Raw genomic sequence first — 13416 nt, forward strand, 5'->3', positions numbered from 1 at the left:
TTAATAAAGTTGCCTAAAGCAGAGATGCTAAATATAAGGCCACATGTATGGCCCATGGCACTTTTAAGTTCAACCTCAATCAAATTAAAATGTAGTTCCTACCTAATTTTAAGATGTTGATATATTAATAGGTGGGGGGGGGGAGGTGCAGGTGATTTTCTAAGTCAATATGTGGCCCTCAGAGAAACTTACATACAGTCTAGTGGCTCCCATTTTTACTTGAGTTTGATGCCACTACTCTAGGACAATGAGAATTTAAGTGATTTGTCCAGGATCACATAGCCAATAGGTGTCAGAAGCTTGCATTTTTCCCAAGTAGTTATTAGAGGAGGCATATTGACCTCCTGAGTCTTCCTGGCAGCTGAGTTCTCCTGTCCTTCCTTTAATTATCCTATCCTATTTTGGGGAGATGTTCCCAACCTTCCCCAAGTCCCCTAAGATCATTGTAACTACAGTTTTAAGGACAGAATTTTTTTTCATTACGTGGGCTGTCCCAAAAGTCTTTGTGTTGATGCTTAAATTGCACAAAAACTTTTGGGACAGCCTGCATATACAAAGGGTTGTTCCCATCAGCAGAAATAATAGAAGACAGTGCCCAATTGTGAAGGGACATTTATAGAGAAACCTGTTTTAGCGACCTTGAATTTCTCTATCTTCCTTGAATGTGTTAAATGATACCGTTTCTAATAGAATAATTCTAATATTCCACCCTCTCCTAATTTTTAGGGAGTCAGTATAGTGGAAAGGCAGTATATTCAGGACCGCATACCCTCCTGGACTGGAGCCGGGTTCGTCAGAGTACCCGAGGGAGCTTATTTGGAATTTTTCATCGACAACATTCCATATTCCATGGAGTATGACATCCTTATCCGCTATGAACCACAGGTAAAAGATAATTCTAAGACTGTAAATGAAAGGGAGGAATATTGTTAGTTCTATGAATTGTCCTTCTTGGGGACCTTCTGTTCACGAAATCATGTTGTTCCATTGGAATAAATGAAGCTTACCTACACCCCCCCCCATAAGTGTCTAAAAGTGTTTACCTCTCTTGATTAGGCAAATGATTTGTTCAGAATATCCTATAAATAGCAGCGGGCTAAAAATGAGTGTTAAAAATTATTCTAGTTGCCAGATCACTGGGAAAAAGCTGTCATCACTGTACAGCGTCCTGGAAGGATTCCCACAAGTAGCCGATGTGGTAACACTGTTCCTGATGATGACAACCAGGTTGTCTCCTTGTCGCCAGGATCCAGGTCAGTTTGACACCGGTACCATTCTCCCCCCCACACACACACAGAATTGTAATATGCTCGTTCATTTTCTCGTCCTCATTCTTTTGTGGTGGAGTTGTTTGATTATTATTTTCACTACTAGTTAGCAATCTTAGAGGTTAACCATTGTTTAAAACTCTTAAAAGCTAATGTTCATTTTATTCTTATATAGATATGTCGTCCTTCCACGACCTGTGTGCTTTGAGAAAGGGGTGAACTACACGGTGCGATTGGAGTTACCTCAGTATACCTCCTCTGACAGCGGAGTAGAGAGCCCATATACTCTCATTGATTCAGTAAGTGAAAGTTATGATTGTTTTTGTTGTTTAATCATTTAATTATGTCCAACTCTTAGTGGACATAATTTGGAATTTTCCTGGCAAAAATACTGGAATGGTTTGCCATTTTCCTTCTTCAGTTTCTTTTACAGATGAGAAAACTGAGGCCAGTGGGGTTAAGTGACTTTCCTGGAGTTACGCAGCTAGGAAGTATCTAAGGCCAGATTTGAACTCAAGTTCCCCAACTTCAGGACTGGTTCTCTATCCCCTGCATCATCTGACTTACCTAACTGAAAGATATTTAGGCTACCTGTGTTGTTTACTTCAATTACAGTCAAGTCATTAAACTGAGAATATTCTATGGAATGGTTATTTTATTTTTCCCTTTGTTTGCTTATTCATTCTAAAAATTTTTCTATCTTATGGAAAGAAGTAGAATTTCCTTTTTGGCCCACTCACTGTACTTTTTAACTTTCTGGACCAAAATATTGGCTCTGGACCCCCCCCCCCCTTCCCTTAATTGTGTTGCTTCCCTCTTAGAATTTAAGCTCCTTGAGGACAGGGAGACTCTATTTGTATTCCTGGAACTTCCTTCTGATGGTATTCCCAGGTCTTAAAGCAGTATGTGGCTTATCATAAATCAGGGGTGGGGGAACCTTTTTTTTTTCCAAGGGCCATTTGGATACTTATAACATTATTTGAGGATATATTTAGTTAACCATTTAATTAATTCACCCTTTAAAAAACTCCTAGATTTATTGAATTTTAATCTCACTTGCTATTGCTGTGGCTATGCCTGACTATATGGCCTGTGGGCCAGAGGCTCCCTGCCCTGTCATAAATGCTTACCTAATAAATAATAATACTAAGTAACATAGAACACATTTTATGTGCTAGACATTGTATGAAGTACTTTACAATTATTATCTTATTTGATTATCACAATGACCCTGGGAGAGAAGTGCTATTATCATTTTACAAATGAGGAAATTGAGGCAGAGATTCAGTGACTTGCCCAAGGTCACATGGCTAGCAAGTGTCTGAGGATGGATTTGAACTCAAATCTTTCTGATTCCAGGTGTAGCATTCTAACCATTGTACAGCGCTAGCTTTCAGTCATTCTGATGCCCTAAAGTATATTATAGCTAATTTCTGTAAAAAGCTGGGGCCCATGAAGAAGGAAAGAGAAAGGAAAGAAGGAAGAATGGTGGGGAGGGGGGAGAAGTAAAGAGAAAGAATTTAAGAAAGAATTAGAGAAAAAATTTAAAAAGAAAGAATGAGAGAGAGAGAGAGAGAGAGAGAGAGAAGGCAGAAGGAAGTGGCTGAGTTCCAATAAGTGACCCACAGAGATTCTTATAGACAATCTAGTGGTACCCGCTTTTACTTGAGTTTGATATCACTGGCCTAGGACATTGAGAATTTAAATGATTTCTCAGGGTCACATAGCCAGGAGATGTCAGAAATGAGGAATTTACATTTTTCATAATTACCTGTTTTGTCGAGTCAACTAGGATTTCAGTAATACAACATAGAAAACTTTACTTTGCAATGGTCTTTTTATTGCCTTTATATAATATTACATACTGCAGTTCTGGAGGGCAGGAGTAAATCTCTTATCGAATGTACCATCTCTCCTAGTATCTAGCATAGTCCTTTGCATACAATAGGAGCATAATAAATGTGGCATTGCCTTGGTAAAAGATTTAAAATGAAATGGGATGATTTTGTTAAAGCAACTTTTCTGGTTTTTTTTTTTTTCTGCTGGAAAAGCAAATTCTTAGAAACCAGTCATAGTATAGTGAGATAAGAAAGGTTCTCAAGCATTATTTCCCCCCCATAGCTGGTTCTCATGCCCTACTGTAAATCCTTGGATATATTCACTGTTGGAGGCTCAGGAGATGGCGTGATCACTAACAGTGCTTGGGAGACCTTTCAAAGATATCGGTGCTTGGAGAATAGCAGAAGTGTTGTGAAAACTCCCATGACGGACGTCTGCAGGAACATCATCTTTAGCATTTCTGCCCTGCTGCACCAGACGGGACTGGGTAGGTACAAGTTGTTTCATCTGCTGAGCTAGCAGACGCATTACCTTTGGCTGAAAGAAGTAGCTACCGACTATGCAGCTCTCAACATGGCAGGTGTAATGCTGCGACCCTCACTTGTTTATGCAGGAGCCGGACATAGAGCTGGTGGATTCTAAGGATGCCTGGGTGTTTCTTTTAATACATTTTTTCCCTTCTTTTTCTCCTTCCTTTATTCTTCATGTCTTTCAGTGGTTTACTATTTTTGAAGGTCTTTTCAGAAGTGAATTTTAATGATGAATTCTTAAAGATTTAACTTAGGATAACTAGAAAATCAGAGAAAAGATAGTGAGTGCTTGGTTAGGGTCAGAAGAATGCCAAAGAGACTTGTTTTTTTATATATACATAAATATATATGTATGATTCACACAGGATTTTATATATATATATATATATATATATATGCATATATGAACACCCTCAGGATTAGATGTATATGTATATGTGAACATACAGGATTAGATAGATACACACATGTCTAGACATACAAGATTAGATGTATATGTATATGTGAACATACAGGATTAGATAGATACACACATGTCTAGACACACAAGATTAGATGTATATGTATATGTGAATGTACATACAGCGTTAGATAGATACACACATGTCTACAGACACATAAGATTAGATGTATATGTATATGTGAACGTACATACAGGATTAGATAAATGCACGCATGTCTATATAGACATACACGATTAGATGTATTTATGAACATATATACATGATTAGATAGATACACATGTCTATATAAACATATGATTAGATGTATGTGTATATTGAACGTACATGCAGGATTAGATGCACACATGTCTATATAGATGCATAAGATTAGATGTATATGTAAGCATACATACAGGATTAGATAGGTACACATGTCTATATGCACACAAAGAGGATTATATATGTATATACACACAAACATATGCATACACACATACACACATACATTCATTCACACACAGACAGGATTAGAGTTAAGCCCAGTTAAACTTTGCCCTATGATCTAGCCGATGATATGTGAGTTTTAAGTGGGATAATATGGAAGAAGCAGCCAAGGACCTGGGAATGCCACCGGACTCCTATTTCTCCATCCTCTTCATCGGGTCATCAAGTGAAATATTCTAATAATATTAAAAAGGCAAAAGAAAATTGGGGCAACCTGAGGAAGGGGGATGGAGTAGTAAGAAGGAATTTGCAACAGAATGAGCTTTCTTTTAGTGGTGATTCATGTGTTTCAGAGATTTCTTCCCTCCCTCTGCTCCTCAGCTTGTGAGTGCGATCCTCAAGGTTCCTTGAGTTCTGTCTGTGACCCTAATGGAGGCCAGTGCCAGTGTCGCCCCAACGTTGTTGGAAGAACCTGTGACAAATGTGCCCCGGGAACTTTTGGATTTGGCCCGGGTGGATGCAAACGTAGGTTACAGTTTATTTATTTATTTTTCCAACCCACGTGTAAAGATTTTTTTAGTAAGGTTTTGAATTCTATGTTTTTCTCCCTCCTTCCCTTCCCCCTTCTTTCCCCCCTCCCTAGACAGAAAGTAATCTAATACAGATTATATAACTCTGTTAAACATTTCTATATTAAAAACTAAATTTTTAAAAATTCAATAAGACTGACTTATGCCAGATACTTTTATTGATAGAGTTCTAATATTTTCACTCCCAAACCAGCCACTTGTTTCCATGTCCATTCAAAGCCATATTCAGTTATATCCCCCAGCTTCTGGTAGAATCATTGGGAAGGCCTCAGAGGTTACCCCCTGCCCCAATCATGAATCTTCTCCACAGCATACTCAGGAGTGATCATTCATTGATATACTTCCAGGGCCAATAATTTCCTAACCCACTAGATGGCTTGTTCCAATTTTGAACAGCTCTAATTGTTAAAAACTTTTTTACCTTATATAAAGTGCAAATCTCCCCAATTGTAATTTCTAGTCATGGGGTGTAGTTTTATGTCCACATTTAGTTGAACAGGTCTTACAACTACTATATGATGACCTTTAAAATATTTGAAAATTGCTCTTAAATTCAGTACTCTCTCCAACTCCCCCCAAGTTTTCTGTTGTCCTCAGTAAAAATACTCCCCTCCCAATTACTTTGAGGCAGCTTGCAGATGGCGAGCTGGGCCTGGAATCAGAAAGACCTGAGTTCAAATCCAGCCCCCCCCCCCACACACACACATTAGTCTTCTCCGTGTGTACCCTAGCACTTAGTGCAGAGGTTATTGTGAGGATCGCAAGAGGTAGCATTGGTAAAAATAATTTGTAGGGCCTTATTCTTTCCCTTCCTTTAATGCATCCTAATATATGTCTTGTCAAGGACAATGGTGAGTGGTTGCTTTTCTGTCTACTGGATTCTTTCTGAATGGACTCCTCTCTTTTCTTAGCTTGCGACTGCCACGGGCAAGGCTCCGTCAACTCCTTCTGTGACCCAAATACTGGCCAGTGTCACTGTTTCCCTGGGGTCTACACCCGGCAGTGTGACCAATGCCTGCCTGGTTACTGGGGCTTTCCGAGCTGCCAGCCTTGCCAGTGTAATGGGCACGCGGATGACTGTGATCCCGTTTCGGGAGAATGCTTTGGCTGTCAGGACTACACTTTGGGTCATAACTGTGAAAGGTAAGGGGCAGATGGCTTCAGAAGCAATGAAACATTCCAGATTAGATCCAACCTTCTGCAAATGGTCCCTCCCTACAGATCGCAGAATCCCCATTCGCTGTTTTCTGTGTTTCATGAATTTCTGTTCTTTGTACTCTAACAAACTTTGGGAGAAATAGTCCATTTGATTTGGGTTTTTTTTTTTTGTTGTTGTTGTTGCAAGACAGTGGGGTTAAGTGATTTGCTAAGTTAGTATTAAGTGTCTGAGACTGAATTTGAACTCAGGTCCTCCTGATTCCAGGACCAGTGCTCTATCCACTGTGCCTCCTACCTGCCCCAGAAATAGTCCTTTTGAAAAAAAAATTATTTCCAAGAGTTGGGCCCCAGAAAGAAAGAATAGTAGGGATAGCTGTGGCTAGCAGTTAATACAGCCCTTTAATGATTGCAAAATGATTTACAAATAATCTTAGTTTTAATTCTACAACAGCCTTTGGAGATAGATGATATTAGTATACTCATTTTACAAACAAGGAAACTAAGGCACACAGAGCTTAAGCCACTTGTGCAGGGTCACATATCTAGGAGGTAACTGAAACAGTTCTTCCTAAGTCCAGTTGGAAGCAACCTGGAGCTAGGGACGACCACTTTCTGGACCAGCTGTTTGACAAGCTAGGTGAAAGAAGATGGAAGACTTGGTATAACTCATTATCACAGTGAACTAGGAGTAGGAAAGCCTTTTTTTTTGGTCTGTGCTGTCAGCTTTATATAGAAAAAAAGCATCACAGATATTTGGCAGGACTCCTTGCTTAGGAAAGATTATAGTAAAAACAAAGGTGATTCTAGTAAAAAATAGTAAATAGAACAATAGAACATCAGTCCTAGAATCAGGAGGACTTGAATTCAGGTGCAGCCTCAGACACTAGAATTGGAGGATTCTGGCTATGTGACCCTGGGTGAGTCACTTAACTCTCTCGCCCAAAAATAATGATAATGATGATGATGATGACGATGATGATGATAGAAAATAAAGACCAGAGACTTAGACTCATATAAACTAGAATAGCACTTCACTTCTGCTTGCCTCAGTTTCCTCATATGAAAAATGTGATAATGATAACACCTCCCTTCCAGTGTTAATTGTGAGGATAAAATGAGATACCGTAAAATGCTTTGCAACTTTAAATTACTATATAAATTATCATCATTATTGTTCCCTCAAAAACACATACAATGGCACATGGACACCTAGAGCTAATTATTTCTCCATGTCCATAGAGGACCAAATGAGGAAGACTGCTGTTTTTTGATCATTTCCTACATGTGTTTCTTCCATTGTTCCTATTTTATTGAGAAATGGATGAGAGTGCAGATGGGAGAGGGGGAAACAGCAATGACTTTTCCAATTCCAGTTCAGGGCCAGTCACATTGTGAGCAGCATATGAAAGGATATCCTGTGTGAATATTTGTGATACTGCTATTCAGGCTTGCCATTTTGTGTTTAAATAATGAAGGGTTTTCTTTTGCCTTGGGGAGAATGGGAGTGGGTGTGTGAGAAGAGAGAAGAGCTTAATCTGGGCTTGGATAAAATATAATTTTAATAAATGTTTGGAATTCTGAGATCTAGTTTAAGCCAATTTCTCTCATCCCCATAGTTAATCAGAGTTCAAATCCTGTCAAGTTGACAGGACAGCTCTGATCTCAGATTTCCCTCTGGGGAGTCAGGAAATCTATGTTCTGTTTCTCCCAAACTCTATTTGAATGGATTTCACTTAGGAAATCTCAGGAAACCCTTAAAAAATAATTGCAGCATCTGTACAGTTTTTCTTACCTTATAAATCTGAATACCAAGGAAAATACTTTTACAACGGCACAGTTTGTGATCTTTTGAACAACACTTAATTTTAGAGAATTTTTATTCTTTGAACCAGCCTCCCATTCTTTTCTCCTTCTTGGGTAGTTTGGGTACAAAATGCCTCTCTTTCAGAAAATAAAATGAGTGAAAACTGTTCTGAGTTTTGGCTAGTCCTTAACTAGTTGTGTTGTCTATGATGATGTTTCTGTTTGTGTTTGGTCTAGATGTTTACCTGGCTATTATGGAGATCCTATCATTGGGTCAGGAGATCACTGCCGACCCTGCCCTTGCCCAGATGGTCCAGAAAGTGGACGACAATTTGCCAATACCTGTTATCAAGATCCTATTACTTTGCAGCTTGTGTGTGTCTGTAGTCCTGGATACATAGGTAATTGGTGGATGTGTTACTTTGGTAGTTTCAGGGAAGGCAAAGAGTGAACAAAATATTTGAATGGTGAATTTTCTGTGAAATACTCCTAAAAAAGCCATTTTTCTGGATGTCCAGAGAGTTTCATTTTTATAGTCAGTAATTAAAAGTTAAGAGCATCTGAAGTTGTTAACAGTATTCTCCTATATTTACATGTGGAAATACATCTAATTCTTGATTGTACATAGTAGTAATGGATAACAGAAAACGTGAGTGGCATGGAGATTATGGATAGTTCCCAAATCCATCAGATATTTTGCCATGATTCCTAAACAGTAGGAAGAATGGATTTTATATTCCTTTTTTTTAATTTCTATCCAACTTCTGATAGAGGGTAACAAGCAATGAAATGGCCAAAGGTATATAAAAGAAGACAAGAAAAGGGAAAGCAAGAGATTGGGACCATCCACACTCATTCAGTCACAGAAGGTCATACATATTGCCTTTTCTCATTGGACCTTTATTTAAGGTTGTTTGATGAAAAGAATCCAACTGGAGTTCAACATTTGTATTCAAATCTCACTTGGGATAATGACTGCCTGTATGACCTTTGACAGATCATTTAACATCCCTGGGCCTAGATTTCATCTCTAAAATAAGAGAATTGAGCTCTGTGGTGTCAGAGGTCCTTTCCTGTTCCATATTGATGATCCTTTGATTCCTACCCAATTCATCTACCTTTCTTAGAATAAAACCTCTGTTTAGCCCACTCACTCTGAAAATGAATTCTCCATTCTCCCCTTTCCTCTATTTTTAATTCTTACAGCTATTTTCACCCAATACTTTTGTGCCCACGTAGCTCTTGGCAAATATTTATACTTAAAACTTTGAGATACCTATGGGAAAACACAGCATCAATGTTACTTTTTCTTGTTAAAAATCCTGAAGTTTTTAACAGAAATAGGTTTTCCCAGATACTTGGCAAGTCCTCGAATTAGAAGATTGTAACATCTGATCCTACATCTTCTAATCTTTACCTAGGTGTCCCCCCCCCATACCATATTTGTTGAAATAAACACAATATTCCAGTGTTAGGCAAAGCTTCCCATAGAACTGAACAGTAAGGTGAGACCATTTTCCCCCCTTCACAATAAGAATATGATTTGATTCAATTTGAAGGTCTTTTAGGATATAGTATCAAATTTAAAATATTAATCGAATAAATGATTCAACTCAGCAGTCATTTGTTAGGAGGTTATAGAAACAAAGATGATACCAGTCTTGCCTCAAAAATGTTAATTGAATAAATGATCCAGTTCAGCAGTCATTTATTATGAGTTTATAAAAACAAAGATGACACTTAATCCTGCCCTCAAAGAGCTTATACTCTTTCCAAGTTACAAGGTCCTTTTTGATCCAACTTCAGTCCTCACAACAGCCCTATTATAAGTAACAATGTATTAAAAATCAAAATTTTAAAAAATAAAAATTAAGTTGTTTTATGTGTAATTAAGGGGAAAAATAAAATATTATTTAAAATGACAAGTATTAGGCAGTTAGATGGTACAGTAGATAAAGTATTGGACCTGGAATTGGAATGTAGCATGTGTAAGACTGAGCAAATTCTTTAATCTCTCTCTGCCACAGTTTCCCAATTTATAAATGGGGATACTGGTCACATTCACCTCTTAGGGTGACTATGGTGAGGATAAAACAAAATAATATTTATTTTATTTATTTATTGCAGTTGAGAAAACTGAGGTTCTAAGAAATAACCCAGTATTAACCTAGTTCTTCTGACCCTACATTTTTCCATTAGACCACACTCCTGCCATTTCTTTACTCCATTGCCTCACTGTGGTATGTGGAATGATTGAATTCTCAAAGACCAAAGGAGTAGAATGTATAGTATGGCAGTCTGAGTGTGGTTCCCACACCAGACCTGTTGGTCCAAGGACCAGCTTTGCCCATCTGTCCAGGTGGGTCTTAAACCAACAATGTTTTCAAACATAATAGGTCTCACAAATCATCTAATTTGTAGAGAAGTTGACCAAAATGAGGCTATAATAATAGATTTAGAGCTGGCTTTGTGAAGTGAATGGGTCCACATCCCCTTCACTCACTGTAGAGATCCAACCCCCAAGTTGTTAATTGATTTTCCCAAGGTCACATAGATATTATGTAGTAGGAACTAGGATTCAAATTCAGGACTTCAGACTTCTTATTAAAAACAATGCTCTTAAACTGCCTCTTGCCTCAGTGGAAGGAAATAATCATAGTGAAAAACATGGAAGTGGAAATATGCCCCTCCACCTTTGTTCACATTTTATCATTACACAATCCTTGATTTTTTTGCCCTCAGGAGCCAGATGTGATGAATGTGCCTCGGGCTACTTTGGGAACCCTGGAGATGTTGGTGGGACATGTCAGCAGTGCCAGTGTCACAACAACATTGACACAACTGACCCCGAAGCCTGTGATAAAGGAACGGGAAGGTGCCTCAAGTGTCTGTATCACACCGAGGGGGAAAACTGCCAACTTTGCAAATTTGGATATTATGGAGATGCTCTTCGGCAGGATTGTAGAAGTAAGACACCAGAGTTCTGTTTTAATATCTGCTTTTATTAAAACAGTCACCAATTTGACCTTGGGTATCAAGGATGTTTAGTACTGATTTCATTTAAGGAATGTTTGCTCACATGTGGATGTATTCCCCTAGGAGTACCTCTTTTAAATGTGAAGAATCATAGGGTTCATACTGCCCCTCTCTTTTTTTAATCCTAATATTTTAGCTTTTCTCAAAAACTCTAGAATCAATCAACCCATTGGTTGAGCTAGACAGCTCAAAGGAAGGCATCACTTATTTATTTAATGTGATGATAACCATATTCCTCCAGGGCTTTAATTATGTTATCTTTGAGGTAATAGCTACTGATAGATGTTTTCTGGATTATAGATATAGGAATAGTCATGGACTGTCCATGAGACAAAAATGAGAGTTATTGATGGATAACTTGAGTGATCTATTTGATGATATGAGCAGAAGGCTTAGAGGCCACCCATCCTATTGAGTGGCTTCTCTTTATGTTAAATGTGCATGGCTGTAAATTATTACAGAATTCTGATCCTTTAGGGAACCAGTTGAAATAACTAGTTATTTTCACCCACCGATGAAAATGTATTAAGTACTTAACTATGTATGAGTTAAGTGTCAAGCTTATAAAGACATAGGTAAAGATTGCAAAGAATAGGCAGGAAGGAATTGAAAAGGAATAGTCATATCAGTGAGAACCCAGATCACCTTGACAGACAGAACCATTGTTGATTGTCAGTCAGTGCCTCCCATATGGTTAGGAGTAGGACCAATTAAACATCCAAGTCGCAAAACTTTTAAGTTTTCTTAAATCTCATAATTTGGAATCTTCCAATTGAAGAGGCAAAATCAGACTGACATCCATGAAGAGGATCAGGCTTTGTGCCTGTTCCATTTCTTGTAAAACATTGTTTTCCTCTTATCTAGAGATTATCCATGGTCATTTCCTGTTGCTATCAAACTCAAGCCCCCGAGGCCCTAGCTTTTAGACAAACATCTCTGGTATGTTAAGGAACAGCAGGACTAAATTTCTTGAAAATGTAGAACAAAAGTACACTTAAAAATAAAGGAACTTGAGAGGATTCTACCTACCTCAATAAACATTTGAATATCTGTTCTTCCCTTTGGTACTTCTAGCCAAGAATTCATAATTATTTCATGTTTGAATAGCCATTTGCTTGTCTTTGATGGGTATCCCCCATTCTTTCTCTCCTCCACCGCAATGCCTAAAACAATAAATGTTTATTGACTTTCTGATGATGGTGAAAAAAACCACCTTTTCAAAATTGCTATTTTATGCATAAAAAGTGAATGAGTAAATGCAAAAGCATTTATTGTTTTCTGTTTGCCAGGCATTCTAATGGCTATAAATCTTTCATGACAATATCTTCAGGCATGGGATATCCTTAGGCACAGTTTTTTAATACCCTAGTCCTTATTTTATTTCTAGGCATCTTTTATTTATTCCTTCTTGTCTTTTGAAGGTTTTGTTACAAGAAGTTAGGGAGAGAAAGACTTGTCTCTTCAGACTTTTGAAGCTCAGCCCACTTCCCCATTGAATTTCTGCTATCTTATTTTGCAGAATGTGTCTGTAATTATCTCGGCACAGTCCAGGAGCACTGTGATGGCTCGGATTGTCAGTGTGACAAGATAACTGGGCAATGCCTGTGCCTCCCCAATGTGATAGGGCAGAACTGTGATCACTGTGCTCCCAACACCTGGAACCTGGCCAATGGTACGGGGTGTGAACCCTGCAGCTGCGATGCTGCCCATTCTTTCGGCCCATCCTGCAATGAGGTAAGAGAGGTGTTGACCCTTGGAGCCATCCCCGGGGTCTGAACCACAATACTATTGCTAGCTGATGTGTATTAAACAGCCTCTGCAGAAGCTTCTCATCATTTTGAATGGAATTGAGTTGCTTTTTGATTCTGGGCAGGTGAATTGAATTTCCAGAACAGCTGGAAGGGGAACCAAACATCTGTATCCTTGTTATGCCAAATGGCATCATGTTTCCTGGAGACACACTGAAAATAAACTCTCCCAATCAAATATAGGCAAGTGGTGACCTTGAGTTCCAACTTTGATTTATGAGGACAGAAGCATGACAGAGAAAAGATGTTAACACAAGTGATAGGCTGGCTTGGCCATTGAGATCCCATTTGGATTCCTCAATATTTTTTAGGAAAATAACCTTTCTTTCTAATAAGAGCAGAGCTCTTCTCAGAAGAAGAAAAGCATTCGTGCCTTTGTACTTAGTAAATTAATAAATATTTATTAAGCAACTAGTACGCATCTAATGGACAAGGAAATGGCAAACCACTCCAGTATCTTTACCAAGAAAACCCTAAATGGGGTCATGAAGATTTGG

The 13416-nt window shown here is 38.4% G+C and overlaps 1 protein-coding gene across 1 annotated transcript in view; it reads left to right on the forward strand.

Moving 5' to 3' along the window:
* The window catches only part of LAMB1 (laminin subunit beta 1), a 93892-nt gene that overhangs the window by 34700 nt on the left and 45776 nt on the right, over positions 1–13416 (forward strand). Inside the window, exons 14-22 of the mRNA XM_074193925.1 lie at positions 727–885; positions 1126–1253; positions 1444–1567; positions 3390–3594; positions 4906–5049; positions 6026–6257; positions 8313–8476; positions 10818–11042; positions 12631–12845. Coding sequence (XP_074050026.1) covers positions 727–885; positions 1126–1253; positions 1444–1567; positions 3390–3594; positions 4906–5049; positions 6026–6257; positions 8313–8476; positions 10818–11042; positions 12631–12845 — 1596 coding nt within the window. The remainder of the gene's footprint in view (positions 1–726; positions 886–1125; positions 1254–1443; positions 1568–3389; positions 3595–4905; positions 5050–6025; positions 6258–8312; positions 8477–10817; positions 11043–12630; positions 12846–13416) is intronic.

Source organism: Macrotis lagotis, chromosome 7, assembly GCF_037893015.1.
Source record: "Macrotis lagotis isolate mMagLag1 chromosome 7, bilby.v1.9.chrom.fasta, whole genome shotgun sequence".
Taxonomy (NCBI): domain Eukaryota; kingdom Metazoa; phylum Chordata; class Mammalia; order Peramelemorphia; family Peramelidae; genus Macrotis; species Macrotis lagotis.